Source organism: Pimephales promelas, chromosome 22, assembly GCF_988280905.1.
Source record: "Pimephales promelas chromosome 22, fPimPro1.hap1.1, whole genome shotgun sequence".
Lineage (NCBI taxonomy): Eukaryota > Metazoa > Chordata > Actinopteri > Cypriniformes > Leuciscidae > Pimephales > Pimephales promelas.
Window position 1 is genome coordinate 26328033 of NC_142790.1, and position 22756 is coordinate 26350788.

General features: G+C 36.2%; 1 protein-coding gene across 7 annotated transcripts in view; it reads right to left on the bottom strand.

Annotated features, from left to right (window-relative positions):
* st18 (ST18 C2H2C-type zinc finger transcription factor) overlaps positions 1 to 22756 on the bottom strand; it is a 70386-nt gene that overhangs the window by 21551 nt on the left and 26079 nt on the right. For 6 of the 7 annotated variants that reach the window (XM_039685026.2, XM_089125614.1, XM_089125615.1 and 3 more), the window contains 5 exons: positions 15832 to 15947; positions 13577 to 13625; positions 10092 to 10122; positions 6655 to 6836; positions 1348 to 2049 (listed from right to left, as the gene is read on the bottom strand). In XM_039685026.2, coding sequence (XP_039540960.2) covers positions 1348 to 2049; positions 6655 to 6836; positions 10092 to 10122; positions 13577 to 13625; positions 15832 to 15947 — 1080 coding nt within the window. The remainder of the gene's footprint in view (positions 1 to 1347; positions 2050 to 6654; positions 6837 to 10091; positions 10123 to 13576; positions 13626 to 15831; positions 15948 to 22756) is intronic. The other variant, XM_089125617.1, reaches the window with a different exon arrangement.

The following is a 22756-nucleotide window of genomic DNA, read 5'->3' on the forward strand; positions in this document are numbered from 1 at the left end:
TTAAACAGCAGTCATCACAAGATTCAAAGTGCTTAAAGCTCACATCAGAGATACTTTACTAGGATTTATGACTTAATTTATGCTCATGGTAAAATATCTGGCAGATACTGATAAAAATCTAGCATAGATGTCATCAGAAGATTTTCTTTTTGTACTTTAAATTATTATTTTTTGATATATATATATAAATCATGTTGGTTATTTACTATTAAATATTTTCTAGACAAAATTTTTTTTAGCACTTAAGAGGATTTTATTTATCTATCCATTTAGGCTAGAATCTCTGTATGTCTCTTTTTTAATATGTTGATTTTTTTATTTTTTTTGTTTTGTTGCAATAACATATGTACTGTGATGTGGTGTTTTCAAACTGGCCTGCAAGAAAATGAAAAATTGTAAAATAAAATAAAAAAAATAAAAAAAAGTAAACAATAAATAATAATATTAAAATTATTAAGTAAATACATGAATTAAAATAAATAGCAACACAATGTCATTGTTACATGTAGTTACTATATCAGTAACTATAAATTATGCATAACTGCATGCAACTAACCCTAATCCAAACCAAACCCTGATGCTAACCCTGGAGTAAGTACATGTGACACTTCAGATATGCTCTGTTCACAATGATGGTTTTGAATTGGTTGAAAAATGATTGAAATCACTTCAAAAAGGAAAATATGGTTGCAACGTGAAAACATAGACATGTAGTCTGATTCCAGAATGAACGACTCTAATGAGCCGGTTCTTTTAAGTGAATCAGAAACAAAGGGATGTAGTCTGATTCCAGAATGAACAACTCTAATGAGCCGGTTCTTTTTAGTGAATCAGAAACATAGGGATGTAGTCTGATTCCAGAATGAACGACTCCAATGATCCGATTCTTTTTAGTGAATCAAAAACATAGGCATGTATTCTGATTCTAGAATGAACGACTCTAATGAGCCGATTCTTTTTAGTGAATCGGAAACATAGGCATGTGGTCTGATTCTAGAATGAACGCCTCTAATGAGTCGGTTCATTTTAGTGAATCGGAAACATAGGCATGTAGTCTGATTCCAGAATGAACGACTCTAATGAGCCGGTTCTTTTTAACGAATCAAACACACAGTTCGGTGTTCTAGGTGGTTGATTATTGGTCTAAATCAGGTTGTTCATAAAGATTGTATAGAGCAGACTGTTTGGCGCATACAAGTGACTGCACGATGACACTGAAAACTAGCTCTTTTTTAAGACATAGTTCGACTCCTGATTGAATGACTCTTATAATTCATGCTGACTTTAAAGAATCAGAACATTTACAAGGAATTCAAACTATAATCTAAACGCGATAGTGAATCTCACCTTTGCTGCTGTGGTACATGGAGCGAGCGTCTATCTCCAGCATCCTCTGCTGCCTCCGATCATGGTTCATCTGCTCCAGGAGGAAGCGGTCCATGTCTTTATAGGCACTGTGGATGACCTGTCTATGTTCAGACTGCAGCACCATGGCCTGCTCTAGAAGACTGAGGTTCAGCCGGGCTCTGTCCAGCTCCAGACGTCTGGCCATCAGACCTGGACCCCAAACACCTCCTCGCTCCTCAATCCTGGGCGTCTGGAGCTCCTCCTCACTGTCGCTGAACTCTCGCACAGAGCCATACTCCTCCATAAAGTTCCCTGCACTGTTTCTATTGATGTAAGCAGAAAGAGCATCTTCGTGGAACTGCTGACCTATTCGGAGTCTCTTTATGAAAGCGTCGTCTGCAGGTGGACTGGGGCTGTGATGGATCCCGTTGACTTTCGTTAGAGACGGAGGAACGCTCCATTCTTCCTCGTCTGCCTCTCTGTCTGGAGAAAGGTGATAGTTGGCTCTGATCTCCTCCTGATTTTGGTCTTCAAAGTCCTGGTTGTGTTCCTCCTCTTCTTGCTCGGTCTGGTGCTCGGATATCGGAGCCATCAGGTCTGGCGAACCCTCGCTCGTTTGTTCCGACCATGACAACAAGTGGTGAGAGTTTGCGTTGTGATAGACAGTGTCTTCCAGAACATCACTGCCGTTGAGTTCCTCATCTGAGACACAGAAGAACAATGGGGTTTACATTTATGGATCATCAGTAAGAGCTCTTTAAATGATTGTGCTTGGAAGTAAAAGACTAACAGATGGTTTTCAGATTCTTTAAAATCACAAGTTGTGACAAATATGACAGTTTCATAGATAGATGGATATATGGATGGATAGATGAATGAACTCATTGTTGGATGGATGGATGGATGGATGGATGGACTGATAGTTGGATGGATGGATGGATGGATGGATGGATGGATGGACTGATAGTTGGATGGACTGATAGTTGGATGGATGGACTGATAGTTGGATGGATGGATGGATGGACTGATAGTTGGATGGATGGATGGATGGACTGATGGATGGACTGATAGTTGGATGGACTGATAGTTGGATGGATGGACTGATGGATGGACTGATAGTTGGATGGATGGATGGACTGATAGTTGGATGGATGGACTGATGGATGGACTGATAGTTGGATGGATGGATGGACTGATAGTTGGATGGATGGATGAATGGATAGAAAGAAAAAGAAAGAAAGAAAGTAAGAAAGAAAGAAAGCTTGAATACATTTAACAACCCACATGTGTCCAATAATGAGCAGCACACATTATGCCTAATTATGTATATTTGGGCTGCATTGTTGGATGGATGGATGGATGGACTGATAGTTGGATGGACTGATAGTTGGATGGATGGATGGATGGAAAGAAAGAAAGAACGAACGAACGAAAGAAAGCTTGAATACATTTAAAATGTTTTCAAATTATTTAAAAAAAAATTAAGAAATAATAAAAAGCATATACAATATACAATTTTGTCAAGAAAACATTACGATAATGATTATTTATCCCAAATGCACACAAATATTTGAGTATTTACTGAATACCACATCTAAAATCACCATTTATTAATTGATATATATATATATATATATATATATATATATATATATATATATATACTTGACCTTAATATAAAATAAATAACAATTCAAATGTTTTAAATGTTAACATTTATATATATAAAATATATGTATATGCCCTCTTAATTTAATCTTCCATCTGTTCAAGTTACGCAACAGTGTTTTTTAAAGTGCGACTTGCTTAAAAATGTGTTAAATGTGCTGGAATTTTTTTTTTTTTCAAATCCACAATGATATAAAGCTGTAAACGCTAATCAGAAAGCAACATGATTTGCTATAGTACAGTACTACTACTGATAAATCCATAAAGCTTATTTGACTGGGGCTTTATAGGGTGAATAATTCCTCTCTTTTTTTTTTGGGGGGGGGGATAAATCTCAGATCTTTTATCCCTTAAAATCACCTTTAAACGACTCTTTGGAATCACAACAGACCCGATTATATTAAGTAATCGAGTCAATGATTAACAAAGGAAAACTATCAGCTGGATTGATTTACAATCCACAACTGATCTCTCTGAAACTTACCCGCCAGGGTTAAAGCTCTTTGGGCACTAGGGTTTAAAGTTCAAAATACAGCGTAAGCACAAGATACATCTATCCTCTTAGAGGGCCTTATGCCACCCTCTAAACCATATGCAAGCACTGAGTTGATTAGATATTAGAGCATTTTGGCTGCCGCCACATGCGGTTTCAGGGGCTTCTAATGGGATCACACTGCCTTAACAAACAGTTGCTAGACTTAAAGAGCATATAAAGTAGTCCTGCTTTTAATCCCCCCAAAAACATCCCTAAATGGGGGGATAGAGAGCTCAGTGGCATTTACAATCTCACCCGGCTCTTGCCAAAAATGGAAACCAGGCTTTGAGGGGTTAGAGTGTGCTTGCGGATTGGTTCGTACCATGCCAAACTCGGCATAATGTCGCAGAGGTCTGCATTGGCGTAATGCATAATGCTAGCGCACAACCTAAATTTTGGATTCTGTTTGTTCAGATAATTGTAGTTTCTATGCATGCTGCTTGAGGAAAGGGTGGTTAATCTCGTCTATTTTTTATTTTTGGAATCGCATCCAATTGAATGCGTGTCGATTGTTACCGCACTGATTCTTGAGAGATGAAACGTGTCCCGCACTTTTAAATCAACAATAATATGAATCAAAACAGATAAAATGTTCCTTAAACATAGCTAATGTTCCACAGTTACACATTCACTCACTAAATCTCTCAAACATATATTAAACAATCAGGATGAAGACTAACTTGACTGATTTTATCAATATTTTGATCTGAAAGGTGCGCTTTTAAAGGCGTAAATATTTGTAATTAGCATATATTAATGTTTTTTTTTCTAAAAAAAACAACAAAGCAATTTTTTGCCATTTTTAAAATATATATATGAAGAGTTCAGATGCAAAAGCCTCTAAATGCCATTTGATATTTTCTTCTTTAATGATAATTTTTATCAAACTTGTATATTTAAGTTCAGTAATTTCACTTAAATGGCAATGATAATTACCTATTAATTGTTATTTAAGTGAAATTACTGAACTTAAATATACAAGTTTGATAAAAATCATCATTAAAGAAGAAAATTTCAAATGGCATTTAGAGGCTTTTGCTTCTGAACTCTTCATATATTTTAATTAAATTAATATGTACATTTTTATTTAAAAAATAATAAATGCACCTTTCAAATACACATCTTTCAGGTTATGAAAATATTAATAAAATCAGGCACGTTAGTCTTTATCCTGAATGTTTTATTTATCCACATGCTAGTCCAAATAAACAAAATGGCTACAATACATCTGTCATTATTTTGTCCGTGAGATGTTGCTGACATTTAGACTGACAAATCGTCCTGTGGTCTCAATTTATTCTTAATCATAGTTGAATGCTCCATTTATTATAAATATCTGACATGGTACTACTCATGTTTGTGTCTGACGGTGTTGAAAGCGTCCAAAGCGATAGAGAAGCGAAGCAGGAAGTTGCACCAAAACATGAACATGCTTTTAAAACAACTTTAAACTTAAATATTTATTCATTTTTGTCCCATATCTCAAGAATCAGTGCCCGTAACACAAAACCATGAAGCATCTGGACGGCGAAACCGAAACGGAGCATGGATTCCACTGCTAACACGCTTAAAAGCGGACGATTTTCCTGATTATGTCGCTTTTGTCAGCAGTTTGAGGTGTGAAAACCCAAAGCGGTCCAGCGCAGATGAAAAGTTCGCCAGTTATGCTAAGACACAATTAACAGAGCAGATGATTAGGAGTTCTCTGCCATCCAGATGGAGATACAGCCCTGACCAAAAAAAAAAATACTGAACAGTGGGGGGAAAAAAAAGACTGGAGCGAACAAGGGCGAAAAATGCTTGGATGCAGAGAGTGGTTTGTGTTTTGGAACAGGTGAATGGTTTATACTCCAGAATAACCATTACCATTGTGTGTATGGAGACCAGAAGCTTGGCTGGAGTCACACACACACACACACACACATATACACGACAGTACCAAATGGAAGCCTTACATCCCTTTAATTTCTCCCCTGCCTTTCTCTCCTTAAATTCACACACCCCTCTACAGATCCATTAATTTCGCCACGGTCCCAGTCGTCACTCACTCCCAGTCACACCCCGCACATTATGCTTTTTTTTTTACATTTTTTTTTCTTTCAGTAGCACTTCTTCAGCAGTGCACTTTGGCAAACATGTTGCGAGACAGCAGGGAAATATGACAAATGAGATTTTCCTAATCATTCCGCAACTAACTTCAGAAAATAACGCTAAAAAAACTCAAAGGACGAGGGGGAAGAAGAGAGAGAGAAAAAAAGGTTATGATTATTGTGGGTAATATGAAATCAGAGAAACAAATAAATTCCATTTCCAATGATGCTGTTCAATTTATTGAGCTATTTTGTTGTCCATTTAACAACCCACATGTGTCCAATAATGAGCAGCACACATTATGCCTAATTATGTATATTTGGGCTGCATTCGATGGTCTAACAAAAGCTTTCGAAGGGGACAATTACGTTTGTTGCTTGGTTACATCGTTAAAAATATACCAAATAAGTGCAGATTATAGGGGTGTGGAGGTACACATGTAAAGCATGGGTATTGTTGCCAACATGCTCATAATTTGATTCATTAGGAAATGGCAGCATTTTGTTTCTAGAAAGGAGACTGCTTTAAAACGTAATATCGACTTTAACGTTTTCCGTGCCTCCGTTGCCAAAAATGTTTTGTTGTTGGAGTGTATGATCACTCTCCTTTGTCAACGAGGCACAATATAATTTGGTGCATTCTATTCTCAGTTACCCTATTTGCATAATTATGCAAGCAAGCACACTTGCTTATAAAAAAAGCACTTTTCCAGGCTGCATAATCGACCCGGCGCCAGCTACTCTTACGGCGAGTTTTTAATCCGGGTTTCAAAGTAGTCGAGCGGAGGAAATCGCCCTTAATCTGGAGACCGGATGCGGGAAAAACCGGCTAGGAGTTTTCTGACGGATCAGGACGCCAAACATGCTAGATGGATGCGATAGGGGAGGAGGGAGACGAGGCGAAGGAGGAGGAGGAGGAGGAGGGATACAAATATATGAATGCAACAGATGGTAGTTTAAAATTCAGCGTCAATTGTTCATCAAAACAGACAAAACAACAGGACATCTGTCTACCTGCTGGAGTGTCAGTGTTCCTGGGCGCGTCTTTGTCCCGAGCGCTTGCCAGGTCTTCCTCGCTGGGGCAGGGGCTGGGACTGTAGTGGCGGGGCTTCATCAGGAGAGATTTCCTCTTGTTGACTGGCGCCCCGCGGACCCCTTCTGCGGCCGCGCGCTTTTTACCCGCTCCGAGGTGCGAGCTGGAAGGAGAACACAGGGGTCATTTGATGGATGCGTCATGTCACAAATCAACCCGTTAAACTGTCTGCGTCCGAGTATGTGATCGGTTGAGGTACTAATGGATCCGACCCGTGAGGTTTAGTGTTGTTTAGACACATTTTCAAATAAGTTGTGACTCAAAGTGGTTCTTCAATGATGGTTCTTCTTCACTTTAAAAAAAAAAAAAAACTTTTGCTGATGATTTACTCACCCCCATGTCATCCAAGATGTCTTTCTTTCTTTAGTCGAAATGAAATTATGGTTTTTGATGAAAACTTTCCAGGATTTTCTCCATATAATGGATTTCAATGGGAACCAAATGGTTCGAGGTCCAAAAGACAGTTTCAGTGCAGCTTCAAAGTGCTTTAAACGACACCAGATGATGAATAAGGGTCTTATCAAGTGAAAGATCGCTCAATTAAAAAAAAAAAGTTACGTTTTATAAGCTCAAATGTTCGCCTTACTCTGCACGTTCGCGACTCTCCTGTTCGAACTCGTTCATCAAAATGAACGAATCTTTTCCAGAGTCAACTCGTTAATTTAGTTCGTTGAATGAACCAAATGACACGAAAAAAGATTCGTTCATTTTCGAGTTCGAACAGGAGAGTCACGAACGTGGATCACAGAACAGAGCGAGGCGAGCATTTGAGCTTATAAAACTTTAACTTTGTTATATATTTTTTTAAATGAGCGATTGTTTTGCTTGATAAGACTTTTATTCATCGTCTGAATTCGTTTAAAGCCCTTTGAAGCTGCACTGAAACTCTCATTTGTACCTTGAACCGTTTGGTTCCCATTGAAGTCCATTATATGGAGAAAAATCCTGGAATGTTTTCATCAAAAACCTTAATTTCTTTTCGACTGAAGAAAGAAAGACATGGACATCTTGGATGACATGGGGGTGAGTAAATTATCAGCAAGTTTTTTTTTAAAGTGAACTACTCCTTTAAATTGAGCAAAAGTCATATATAATGTTGCAAAGGATTTCTATTTCAAATAAATTCTTTCTTTCCTTCTAAGAATCCTGATAAAAAGATCACGGTTTCTACATAAATAAGCAAGTTTTCAACGTTGATAATAAAAATAAATGTTTCTTGAGCGGCAAATCATCATATTAGAATGACTTCTGAAGGAACATTTTACATTTTAAAATATATTAAAATAACAATATTGCCAGTTTTTACAGTGTTTTTGATAGGATACACATAAGAGACTTCTTTCAAAAACATTAAAAAATAGTACCAACCCCAAACTTTAGTGTAGTAGTGTATTTGAACAGATATATTATTACTTATTTTTATAATTGACCCATAATGCTCTCTGATAAAACAGATAGAAATGTAGTTTCAAGTTAACATGAAATCAAAAACGTCTTTCTTAATTCACATTTCTGGTCTTACAGTAAATGATACGGTGGCACACATTATTCCAAAGACAAAAATATAATTCCACCTCTGAACCGACTTTCCATTTTAGCCTTCTTATTTTTCACCCCCTCCCCTCCAACCACTTATAAGAGCCCACTTTTCACCATCCAATCAATTCCCGATGGATCAAATCGAGCCTCGCCTTACATTTTGTCTCGCTGAACATCCTGTTTCACACACACACACACAAAAAGAGTGGCGAATGGCATTTCATGCTCTTTGGGGCAGCGACTTTGTTACAAAACTCATAAGGGCAGCATCTGAAATTCCCTGCAAGATGTGACTAAGAAATTCAGCATCGCAGATCCTCATGTGTGAACTTATGTGTGAACACAGAGTCCAAAACACTCAAGCATGAACTGGCTCATTATTTTCAATGAGAAATCTGTTGCTATTATCAGCTATCACGCTGCATAATAAGGAATGATACAGAGAATAAAATGTTTGCCGTAGGCCGATATCATTTAAAGGTGAGTGTAGACTTTGACACAAAGTATTGCACTAAACAACTTGCATTGCATTCGTATAAAGACAATTCATGCAAGACACATGCAACAAGCCATTTACCATGCAAGCTTGTTTCCGCCAGAGAGTTCACACAATTCTGACTTTATATCTCGCAATTCTGAGAAATAAAGTCATAATTATGAGATATAAAGTCAGATTTGTGAGATTTAAACTAAAACTCGCAAGATATCAACTCACAATTCTGACTTTAAAACACACAATTGAGACTTTATATCTCAAAATTGCATGCTATAATGTCAGAATTGTGAGATATAAACATGCAATTCTGAGAAAAAAGTTGTTTATGTCTCACAATTCTGACATGCAGTTGTGACTTTATATTACGCAATTCTGACTTTATAACGCACAATTGAGACTTTATATCACGCAATTCTGACTTTATATCTCCCAATTGTATGTCATAATGTCAAAATTGTTAGATATAAACATGCAATTCTGAGAAAAAAAGTCTTTTTTTTTTCAAAAGTTGATTACGTCTCACAATTCTGACTTTCTAACGTGCAGTTGCGACTTTATATCATGCAATTCTGACTTTAAATCTCCCAATTGCATGTTATAATGTCAGAATTGCGCGATTTAAACATGCAATTCTGAGAAAAAAGTCAGTTTTTTTTTTCAAAAGTTGTTTGTCTCACAATTCTGACTTTATAACTCACAATAGCGACTTTATATCACACAATTCTGACTTGTAAGATGTAAACTCGAAATTGTGAGAAAATAAAGTCAGAATTGTGAGATCGAAAAAGTCGCAATTATTATTATTATTTTTTTAACTTTGTGACGGGAACAAGCTTCCATAATTTACAAACTACACTTGCCACAAAAAGTATTTGGACACTTAAAAGGTACACTCTGTAACTTTTGGCCCTCTAGCTGTATGCATTTTGGGGAAGAACATTGTTTTGGTTGTGCTTCAGCTCTGCTTGACTGTTTCCTCGCCATCTCCGAAAAGCCAAGCCAATGTTGATATTGGTTTTATTACGAGTTTGTTGCATTCTCTTTCTGCCAGGAGGCTCATACATAAAAATGTCAGAATGTCATTGCATTAGAGGTAAAACACCAAAACAAGCGATATACACAAAATAGTTCTTCAACTGGATCATGTTCATACAGTAGTTAAATGACTTCATCAAAACACTAGGACTGAGCAAACATGATGAAGACAAATTAGTCAAAAGAAAAGAAGTCTGAAATGCAACTTTTGACAACTGCACGTATGAAAAGGCGTCAGAAAAGCCATAAACTGACACTCGGAAGCAGGCAGTGAACTCTCTGGCTTACCTGGGCGCCTCAGCGATGCAGTCAGGCAGAACTGCAAACAGAAAAAGAGAGAGAAAGAGTAAACACACATGTTTACATTTCCAGCAGCGAGCCGGCCCCTCCAGCACCTGCCTGTGATCCTTCACACACCTCTCGCTTTAATGTCACACTCAGACGGACACAATGATGAAGGCTCCTGCTGACTCGCTGAGGGACGACGCTTGTGTTCAGGATACAACTCTTCTGGCATACAAAACATCCAACAAAAAACTTCCTCTACCTCTTTTTTTTTTTTTTTTGGATGGCAGCAAAAATGATGCAAATCCATACAAAACAAAAAGATGCAAATAATGCTTCAGGTATTTTTAAAACCACGTTAGAGAGGATCTGCCCTTGTCCGGTATCAGTTGACCCTATTTTGCTAGTGGATTAACAGCCCATAATGTCCTATTCAGAAGGGTTATTTCAGTCGCTTCTGAATTTTTATAAATTAAACCGCTCGTTAACATAAACATTAAAGTAACCCATTAAACATTAAAGTATTATGCAATCATTCAAGATATTTCTCCTCATATAGGACCTTTTTGGCATAAAGCATTCTCTAAAATTAAGGCAAGAACCATATTTCTAAGTGTGCATCAAACTAAGAGAAAGTCATTCAGGTTTGGAACAACACCAATATTGTCATTTTTGAATGCTCTGGCCCTTTAAGGTCAGGCATTCTGGGTAATGTCTTTCTTATGAAATAGGGCTGAACATCAAACAGTTTATCATGTCTTTGTCAATTGAAACTACAGTAATTCATTTACTTATCATTAATGCAGTTATATAAAAGAGATATGTTTGTTGATGCATGTATTTCAGTATTCTTATTAAATGTTATGCATATTATTAATAATACAATCAAATAATATGCATATTACATTATAACTACAAAATTTGAAATAAAATGCCCTTTAAATGCCCATTATATTTAAATATTGTTCATAATTGTTTTATGTATTTATATTAGGGCTGCCAAACGATTAATCGCGATTAATCGCATCCAAAATAAAAGTTTGTGTTTACATAATATATGTGTGTGTACTGTGTATAATTATTTTCTATATACTGTATAAATACACACACATGCATGTTATATATATACTGTATAAGAAAATATAAATATATATATATATATATAAATAATATATATATTTTATAAAAATATATAAAAAATATATATATAAATATTTATATATAATATCAATTATATATGAATATATACACATGCAAATATTTCTTAAATATATACATGCATATATTTTTAAAATTACATATTATACTTTCATTATATGTTTGACTTGAATAAAACTAAGTCATTAATATGTTTATCTACATAACACACTTTTTAGGTTACCAGACACACATTTTGTAGACTAAATGAAAGGAAAGGTAAAATGAAAATTCTCTGACAGGAATGAATTGTTTTCTATATCATAAAGCATGTTCAGCATGCAAAATATTTTCTCTCGGGGCAAAATTAGCAACTGACTACACAGTGTAAGACAATATCTGGGATTTGCATGGGGGGGGGGGGGGGGGGGGAAGCCGGATCACTTTACTAAACAGTGTTTAACAAATCACAGCTCTGACAACATGATATATTCAAAGCCTCACTGTGAACTTAGCCTCACGAGATGTACAGACAGAGAGAGAAGGAATGTGTGTCAGTAGGAGAGAATATCTCATTCACAGCTTCACCTCAATCCCATGGTGAAGACTCAATAAAAGCACCATCATGAATTTTTACCGGCACATTAAAGGGCCAGGCGCACATGAGCGGTACAGTACGTGGCTCTAAACACTTGAATAATGATGTCCCCTGTCATGCTTTAGTCGCTCTTCCCATTCACGACGCCCTTCTTAACTCGTTTGAAAGAATATTGCCACATAATGAAGTCACTGTCTATGCATAATGCATCGCCGCGGCAACCGCACCTCTCTCCAGCTAAAGAGGATTAATATTAAAATTGACAGATCTGATGTGAGACCGTTAAACTAACACTTCAGATCAAATGTGCGTAGGAAAAGGGTGTGCGCGCACGCGGGCCTGTCAGCGAGCGTCGCTGAGGCATCATGGGAAATGTGTTCAGCTTGTTTATGTGAACTTTGTACGGGGCAAATATAATGCATGTTTATACGAACCAATAATGCGTTCTAAAAAGTGTTATGAGATCATGTTTCATAACAAGTGCATGAAATAAATATTGTGTTGCAGAGGTAATGGGTTATACTGTGTCTTTACAATCATAGGAAGCACTTGAACGCTTCATGCAAACATGTATTACGCCATTAAACTTTATGAAATGCTGAACAGATGTTCATTAAAATATTTAAATAAGAGTTGACATATCTAACTATTTGAATATAAATCACTGTTGATAATGATATCAGAAGTCAAATATAAAAAGTTAAGCTAGATATATCCACTTGATCTGAACCTTAATAAAGAATGAATTAAAAAAAGGATTTATTAACCTAATAAAAGATAGATTGATATATAAAACATATCAATAAAAATAGATTGCAATGACGTGTTACAGTATGTTATCTTATGTTATGTTGTGTTATGCTATGTTATCTTATGTCGTGTTATGTTATCTTATGTTATGTCGTGTTTTGCTATGTTATCTTATGTCGTGTTATGTTATGTTATCTTATGTTATGTCGTGTTATGCTATGTTATCTTATGTCATGTTATGTTATCTTATGTCATGTTATGCTATGTTATCTTATGTCATGTTATGTTATCTTATGTTATGTTGTGTTATGCTATGTTATCTTATGTCGTGTTATGTTATGTTATCTTATGTTATGTCATGTTATGCTATGTTATCTTATGTCATGTTATACTATGTTATCTTATGTCGTGTTATGCTATTTTATCTTATGTCATGTTATGCTATGTTATCTTATGTCATGTTATGCTATGTTATCTTATGTCGTGTTATGCTATGTTATCTTATGTCATGTTATGTTATCTTATGTCGTGTTATGTTATCTTATGTCGTGTTATGTTATCTTATGTTATGTCATGTTATGCTATGTTATCTTATGTCATGTTATCTTTTGTCGTGTTATGTTATCTTATGTTATGTCGTGTTATGGTATGTTATCTTATGTCATGTTATGGTATGTTATCTTTTGTCGTGTTATGTTATGTTATCTTATGTTATGTCGTGTTATGCTGTTATCTTATGTCATGTTGTATTATCTTATGTCGTGTTATGTTATGTTATTTTATTATCTTATGTCGTGTTATGTTATGTTATCTTATGTTATGTCGTGTTATGCTGTTATCTTATGTCGTGTTATGTTATCTTATGTTCTGTCGTGTTATGTTATCTTATGTTATGTTATGCTATGTTATCTTATGTCGTGCTATGTTATGTCATGTTATGTTATGGTACATTATATTATTAAAAATAGTCTTTATAATATTTTTAAACTTGTGAAGCACTTACTTGTGCCATCACATGTTTCGCTGCGATTCTCTTCACTGTCAGACTCCATCTGGAAATAAAAGAAAAAAAGTTAATAACAAATAGCAATTTTCAATTCCAGAGATTTATAATCCTGTTTAATAACTCATCTCAGCAGGATCTCATCATCAGAGTGACAGCTAAGTTCCTGTCAGTTTATGTTATTAATAAGTAAGCCAGATTATTGTCATGCAAAGCAAGCACTTCATTTGCAATTTCAGAAACAACCCATCTACAAGGCATCACAACTTTAGATGTTAAAAAAGAATGAATAGGTTTAAAATTCTAGGATTACAGTAAATAACAGTAGTAAAAAAAACCTAATCCAATCAATTCTGTGATTCCTGGAGCGTGCAATGAGGCGTCAGCACAAGAAATGAAAGGTCAGTGAACTTTATGACAAATAAAAGAGGGAAATTTCACGCAGTGGCTCGGGTCCGTAACGGGCATTGTGTGCCGGGCTTCATATTTTGGCTTGATTTAATTGGCTTAGCATCTGCAGCAAGCAGAGTACAGTCACACACACAGGCCTTCACTTTAAAGAGGGTGAGACAGGGGCGAGCAAAAATATAATAATGCAAAAACCAGCGACAAACAAAAGTAGTGGTGTGTGTGTGTGTGTTTAGACAAAAAGAGTTGTTAATACCGCTGCACCTACTCACACACTCACTCACTCACTCACTCTCCCTCGGTTTCTCTCTGCCAGCAGTGCCTTGCTGATCCCAAATAAAACCTATTAAATGTAATTATTCTGGGCTGATGGCGCTCTATAGCGGTCGGAGGGTCTGGTGAGCTCGGTGAGTCACTGGCTGGGCTGTTACTTCGCTTATAATGGGAAACATGACTCCTATCTCCCCTTCTCTCGGCTTGGCTGTTGTGATTGAAGCCACTGACCTGTCATACATTTATAATAGGGGGAGCAGGTGTGGCATTGATGGACCTTAATTTCCTTTAATAAACCTTTTATGTGGCCCACTCTTAATGCCACGCCGGCCCTCTCCCGGCTCCCGACGCGTAATAGCTTCATTACTTTTGATTACTGGGGGCCCCTATTGAGACAAACAACTCCCAAACACTATAGATTACATTCTGTAAAAACTAATGTACCTGATTAGTTCATTACACCGGCTCGCTCGTGTACACACAGACGCACGCTAACACACGCGACGCCAGAAGTGGCCTGACGCTTCCGGACGGGCTTTTCTGAACACCCCTTGAAAGCTGAAACTATTAAAAACTGCGAGAGCCGCGTTTTCGTATCGTGATTTCTCTATTGTTTCGCTGAGAGAGTAAAAAGAAAAGCTTTTATCGCCCCTCCCCCGATGAGGGCTTTATTTCAACAAAGGTTACGCAGATTTCGAGGGTTACGTAATTTGATATTTGGGATGTTCAGAGCGGAAACTTTGACAAGAGGAGGACAGCTGCTCAATAACAATCCAACCTTACAAAACCGAACCATATGTCAATGAGCGTCGCCGGCCTCAGGTAGCGAGTCAACTTCGACTGAGCCTGACAAAAACAACTTTAAACAAGTGATTCCCCATGCAAGCTTTATTATAATATTACAAAAAAATTATATACTTTTAATATACTACACAACTGTCACTTAAAGTCTGCAAACTAAAATAATCAAAATTATTCATCTTAAATAATATATTACTCTGGAATATATTCTTTTTGAAGTGTTGTACAGGTAACAAAACATTTTGAAAAAAAAAAAAAAAAAAAAAGAAAAAAAAAAAAAAAATCACACACACACACTCAAAAATGATTTATACTAAAACGCCCAAAAATGTATACTTATGCACTAACATAGTTATGAACAGCAGCTGACCTACTGACTTTAATTTTAAGTGCACTTCTAATGTTTAAAACTCACACAGAAAATGAGGACCAAAAAAAAAAAACTATTAATAAAATGAAAAAAAAATACAAAAAATAAAGGACTCAGAATGGCTACTAGAGAAATTTACCTCATGTGTTTATGCATTTATGCAATGTTTTACATTTTTAAAACAACAGATGTTGCATCCAAAATGTTTAAAACATTTTTAACAGTGTGGTGCAATACTTTTCTACTTTAATAGGCCTAAATGATTATGTAACGTATAAATACACACCAACATGAAAAACAGAGGCACACAAATTAATGAACAAGAGTGTATAAACTAATGGAAGTGCACACGTGAGATACTCTGCCAATACACGTCCACTGCAGGAAGAATGACTAACTTCACCTTTGTTTGTTTGGCCTGTACTGAATAAGATGTTCTGCGAGGTCCCAGCGGGCCGCTCCGGTTACTGCACACACGTTTCTTCAGCTGTTCTAAGATGGGAGTGTGACATTCATGCTCTGAGTGAAGAAGAAAATGACAAAAGATATCAACGACAAGTATTTTTGAATGACAAGTGTGGCTGTGGAATCAGTAGTTTAATCCCACATGTGTCCTTTAGAGAAAACATGACATTAAAAAGATATTTCTACCCTGTTGAAAATCACTACAACTCAATGCAGTCAGGTTGCTGTAGTCATATTAAATCATTCTTGTGACATTTTTTAGCTTGTGCATACTTTTTAAAGAGCCCGCTTGGATGACTACATTTAGGAGTTGTTCGAATGGAAACGCTATTCATGCTCAGAGGTAAAGAAAGACAAAAGATATCAAGTATGACTAATGTGAAATACATTTTTAACCTACAAATGTGACCTAAAGTGAAAACATGACCACAAAAACTGCAGTTATAAGACATTTCTGATTCGTGTAAAACATTCAAATGTGCAGCTTTAATTATAAAAATCTATTTACATCTGTTAAAATGAACTCAATGCACTTAAAGCCATATTAAATAATACTTTTTTTCCCAATTTTTAGGTACCAATGCACAGTTTAAATTCACTTCCGCTTTGACGACTACATTTAAGAGTTGTTCGACTAGAAACGCTATTCATGCTCAGAGGGAAAGAAAGACAAAAGATGACTAGTGTGAAATACATTTTTAACTAACAAACGTGTCCTAAAGTGAAAACACGACCACAAAAACTGCAGTTATAAGACATTTCTGATGTGAAAACATGACCACAAAAACTGCAGTTATAAGACATTTCTGATTCGTGTAAAACATTCAAATGTGCAGCTTTAATTATAAAAATCTATTTACATCTGTTAAAATGAACTCAATGCACTTAAAGCCATATTAAACAATACTTTTTTACCAATTTTTAGGTAACAATGCACAGTTTAAATTCACTTCCGCTTTGACGACTACATTTAAGAGTTGTTCGAATGGAAACGCTATTCATGCTCAGAGGGAAAGAAAGACAAAAGATATCAAGTATGACTAGTGTTTAAATACATTTTTAACCTACAAATGTGTCCTAAAGTGAAAACATGACCACAAAAACCGCAGTTATAAGACATTTCTGATGTGAAAACATGACCACAAAAACCGCAGTTATAAGACATTTCTGATGTGAAAACATGACCACAAAAACTGCAGTTATAAGACATTTCTGATTCGTGTAAAACATTCAAATGTGCAGCTTTAATTATAAAAATCTATTTACATCTGTTAAAATGAACTCAATGCACTTACTGTAAAGCCATATTAAATAATACTTTTTTTTACCAATTTTTAGGTAACAATGCAGAGTTTAAATTCACTTCCGCTTTGACGACTACATTTAAGAGTTGTTCGAATGGAAACGCTATTCATGCTCAGAGGGAAAGAAAGACAAAAGATATCAAGTATGACTAGTGTTTAAATACATTTTTAACCTACAAATGTGTCCTAAAGTGAAAACATGACCACAAAAACCGCAGTTATAAGACATTTCTGATGTGAAAACATGACCACAAAAACTGCAGTTATTAGACATTTCTGATGTGAAAACATGACCACAAAAACTGCAGTTATTAGACATTTCTGATGTGAAAACATGACCACAAAAACTGCAGTTATTAGACTTTTCTGATTCGTTTAAAACATTCAAATGTGCAGTTTTAATTTTAAAAATCTATTTACATCTGTTAAAACGAACTCAATGCACTTAAAGCCATATTAAATAATACTTTTTTCCCCAATTTTTAGGTAACAACGCACAGTTTAAATTCACTTCCGCTTTGACGACTACATTTAAGAGTTGTTCGACTAGAAACGCTATTCATGCTCAGAGGGAAAGAAAGACAAAAGATGACTAGTGTGAAATACATTTTTAACTAACAAACGTGTCCTAAAGTGAAAACACGACCACAAAAACTGCAGTTATAAGACATTTCTGATGTGCAGTTTTAAAAATCTATTTACATCGGTTAAAATGAACTCAATTCACTCAAAGTCATTTTAAATAATACAAATATTTAAGTAACAATGCACAGTTTCCACTTGAACGACTACATTGAGGAGTTGTTCGAAGCGCTAACCGTGAATGTTACAAACGGTGCCGTTGAGAAACCTGGGAGCAAATTACCAGACAAGACCTCATGTGGCTTTCTTAACAAGATGCAAATTGATTGCTTGACAGAAATCAAATAGCTTGTGTGTAATTAATATGGTTAATCCGGGAAGAGTTTTGTGTGATTGCGCGCATCGGGACAATTTAAACGCTGCGCTACACAACGCCTGAGCTCCGCTATTGGTGAGCCATTCATGCCTGTTGGCTTTGAGAACGGGTGAGCGAGAGAGAGAGAGAGAGAGAGCTTTGTGTTAATTATGGCTAAAAACTCCCAGCATCTTTTGCCCGTCGGCCCCCACCACCACGCGAGCACAGGGGCCCGGGGACGAGGAGGGGGCCCCCCTCATTAGCATAAGAAGAAAAACGGCCCACTCCTTGAGCGGCCCGTCATCTGCTGAATCATTATAAGGGGGTTTCTCTCGCCCCTTCTGCGCGCAGGCAGCGTCCCTCTGAGGGCCGGGCCACTAATGTGCATGGCCTCGCGGTCTCCAAGGAGATAGTGCTTCCTGATCGCGCGTACGTCTGCGCGTGTGTGTACGCGGCCGCTGCACTTTGCCCTAACCCATCTGCTCTTTTTCTCAAAGCCCCGTCTGAGCCCAACCAGAGAGTTGCACTTTACAGCCACTAGACATCAATGGGCGTGATTTAATTCAAATAAACGACACGGCGACCCTAAAAAACACACACATACAAAGAAGATTAGTGTTAACGTACATAAACGGGAAAGAAAATATGAATGACATTTTCTGGTCAAAACAGAAACGCACACGCTATCATTAAAGGCTAACGTCACCGAAAATAAGACAAACAAACAGACAACGACACAATGCTTATGGTAATTATGTTTGTTATCAGCATCACAATCGCTCATCGGATTTAACCGCTCAAGGGACGACCGCTAGTAATCAAACCTTGAATCATCTCTAGCTTTATTATGACATGCACAGAAATAGTATTCCAGGTTAAGCGACAATATTTGTGTATTCTGTTGATTAGCATGGAAAATATATGTGCGTTGAGAGTTATGCTCTTACAATGGTAGTCTATGGGGTAAGCGTTCAAACTTAACTTATGTTTGACACAGAATTCACTTTTATTTGACGATTTCTATTCATTGTTTCAAAAAACAGGTTACACTTTAGGTCCATGTTAGAGAGTAATTATCTAAATAGAGTTAGGGATAGGATTAGGGTTTAGTTGCATGCAATTATGCATAAATTATTATTGTAATGACTTGTAACACTGTAAAATAAAGCATAGCAAAAACATACTTGAAATAAAATAAACGGAAACTGAAATAAAACTAAACTTAAATCTAACTTACTAAAATAAAATTGATTTTTTTTTTTAACTTTTACAAAAAGTGAAAGAGGAAAATATAAAAAAATGGAATCAAATTATTAATAGAAAATATTAATGATACTAAAATAGTTTTGATAAGGAAAATACGAATTGTGGATGGTAGATCAAAATTAATAACAGTTAATAGATTTCCATAATAAATGTAAATAATAGCAGAAAAAACAAACCTAATTCATTTTGATCTTAAATATAAGTTAGAAACTGATGGTTAAAAAATTTTATTTATTATTAATAATAATTTAAAAAAAACGATATTCACATAGACTTCCACTCTAAGTGCACTTTTGCACAATTTTTTAGTTTTTTTCAAAAATTCAACACAACTTTTTTTTTTTTTTTGACTTTTCAGAAGTGTATTTCTAAAAAAAAAAAATCATGGCTTTTTAAAATGTAATGTGCACGTCCACAAGTGCTCTCTCGTCTTAGCATCTCGACTTTGTAAAACGGCAGAGGGTAAAAAAGCAGAAAGAAATAAGCGTAAAAAAACATCCGAAGCACACTCGTGCCCTTTTCCTTCCTGAATGACTGTTATGATTAGATTGTACTTTCAGTGTAATTACGGAATAAGCACTATGTGGCACTAAACAATGAATAAATAAAGACCTCCAGCTCTATCTCCACCCAGAAACATCCCTCCCTCCCTCCCTTTTTCTCTCTCCTTCCAATCACCTTTCCCTGTTTTCTTCTCTCTCTCTCTCTCTCTCTCCATATCACCTGTCTCGCTAGTATCGCACAGAGAGAGTTATGAAGACACACAGGATCTCATTGCAAGGTCACCCACTCTCTTTCTATCTCGCTCTCTCGCTCTTTTTGTTTGTCTGTGGCGTCTGGCTGGAAAAGGGTTAAGCCAGGAATGGATTTAATTATGGAATGAATGGAATCACAATGCGCCTGCAGCAAGTTTGTGCCTCCTTATTTATTAAAGCTGCTGATGGTCCAGGTTTGATGAGCCACTTCGGGCATAATTGAGTCATCATACAAAGAGGGTTCCACACATTCAGAGAGGTTTTATCAGCTGCAAACAGACCTGATTACTGGCAATTACACTCTGATCTAGGAGGATGGTGGGGGGGGGGGGGGGTAACTTGTGTGTTTATAGTTTACCCCAGGAATAATTTCCACATTCATTTTACATGCTAAGTGTTTTTCTGTTGCGCCGTAATAAAGCGCAAAGAGAGAGATAGGAGCGTTTTACTTTCATTTCCCCCCTGCGCTGAATGTCGTACTGTAACCGGAAAAGGGAAGAAGAAAGGAAGAAAATAATTGCAATTGAATGCGCATCGGCAGGGCGGTTGGGGGTTTTGTTTGCATGCTTTTTGAAATTAAAAAAGCATGCGGAGGTGTGAAGCAAACATTGACATGTGTCTGAACTGGGTGGAGTTGAACACAATCCATTATAATACTTTTTCCTTCAATGGAAATGAATTACATGCACATCAGACATTGATCAAGAAATGTTCACGACGATAAAAAGCACGGATCGTTCGCTATATAGGCCTTCTGCCTAAAAACAAAGGCAGGGAGATGTAAAGAAAAGGGACGCCTGAGATTAGAAGGGGCGGGTGTGTGTAAACGCGAGATATCAGTCTCCATGTACTTCATGCCAGAGACTTTAAACTGTGAAATCTGAGAACTCAAAAGCTGCTATTTTAACTTCTGTTTGCTCCTGGAATATGAGGCTATGTTTTCTTTCTAGGGCAAGCATAATTAGTTTCAGTATAATTACCTTAAAGTGCATCATCTGTCCCTAGGTCTAATGTGGGAGTAACTTCAAAGATACACTTGTTTCCAACTGTTTAAAGCATTTCTCATCTGATAAATTATTCGACGAGAAATCTGCCAGCAAACGCGGATGATAAAAAAAAAAACGTTGTTTGAGATGGAAACGGGCGTTCGCAAAGCTCCAAAGTTAAAGCTCGTTCAAACAGTTCTGCAAGTGACCAAATAAATTAATAAATTATAAGGTCACAAAATAGATCAAATAAACACTATATCGGGTACAAAACCACATAATTAAATATCCATCCATCCATCTATCTATGAAGTGTACTGAATAATGTATATATTATTTATTATGACAAATTCTTACTATTGCAAGCAAAAAAAAAGTGTAATTTTTGGCAAATTTCTCATTTGAAATAGATTTTAAATGTGTATATCCAACAAATACACAATAATTTATTTTGTTTGCAATAGTAAGAATTTTTGCAATAGTATATAATATTTATAAACAAAATGTATATATATAATTTTTTTTAAATAAATATTATGTATACATAATATTTAATATACTATTATATATTAAATATTATATATATATATATATATATATATATATATATATATATATATATATATATATATATATATATAACAATTTAAATAAATGCCACTTGCCAGCAAACACACAACAAAATGTTATTTCAAATAGTAAGAATTCATCATAAATAATACATTTTATTTATTTATTTGATTTTTTCATTCATTAATTCATCATTCGGTTAATAAAACTGAATAATGAATTAATGAATGAACAAATAAAAAAATAAATAAAATAATATTGTCAGGCACTTTAAATATTTTTTGATAAAGTCTGATGGCCGGTTCTCCCTTTCCTGAAGCTCCTTTAAAATACGGTCCCATTTGAATACAACCTAGTAAATGGCTTAGGCAAACAAATATATTCCAGAAAAGTTATTGGGCAACGTGAACATATTTATTTATGCTAACAACTGCTTTGTCTCTACATCTTCAATTCAAAGGCTGACCTATCACTTCCCTTAGTGTGCTTTGGAGAAGCATAAAAGGGCATCTGAAACGACAATGAGATGCCACAATCGAGGCCAGGTGTTAGCAGGGACAACTTCCACGCCTGTTCTCCGTTATCAGCACGCACTGATCCGGCCCATTGTCTCAGGACGGGAAGGTATCTCAATAGAGAGGGTGCATGAGTACTACCAGGTGGTCGGCAATTTGCTGAAGCCGTGGCTACCATTCCAGCTAAATCCTGGAGCACAAAAGCCAGGTCTCCAGGCTCTGAAGCCCTTGGGTTCAAAAGGAAAAAAAAAATGGAAAAAGAGAAAGGGGGGGAAGTAGGCCTATATCACACAGGCTGGGTTTGAAAGGAGAAGACCCTTTAAACTCCTGATTCCTAATAAGATTGAAATGAACAGCTCGCATGGCAGCTGTACTTTTCCCAGGGTTAATTACCTTTCACTGCACTTGCCTAATGAGTCAGCTGTTCCTGTCATTAAACAACTCCACTTCACCATAGCTTCTTCATCCTCCACAAACACTGGCCCTCCTGTTTGCTCACTTGTTTCAGCAGCGTGTGAGACAGAGAGAGA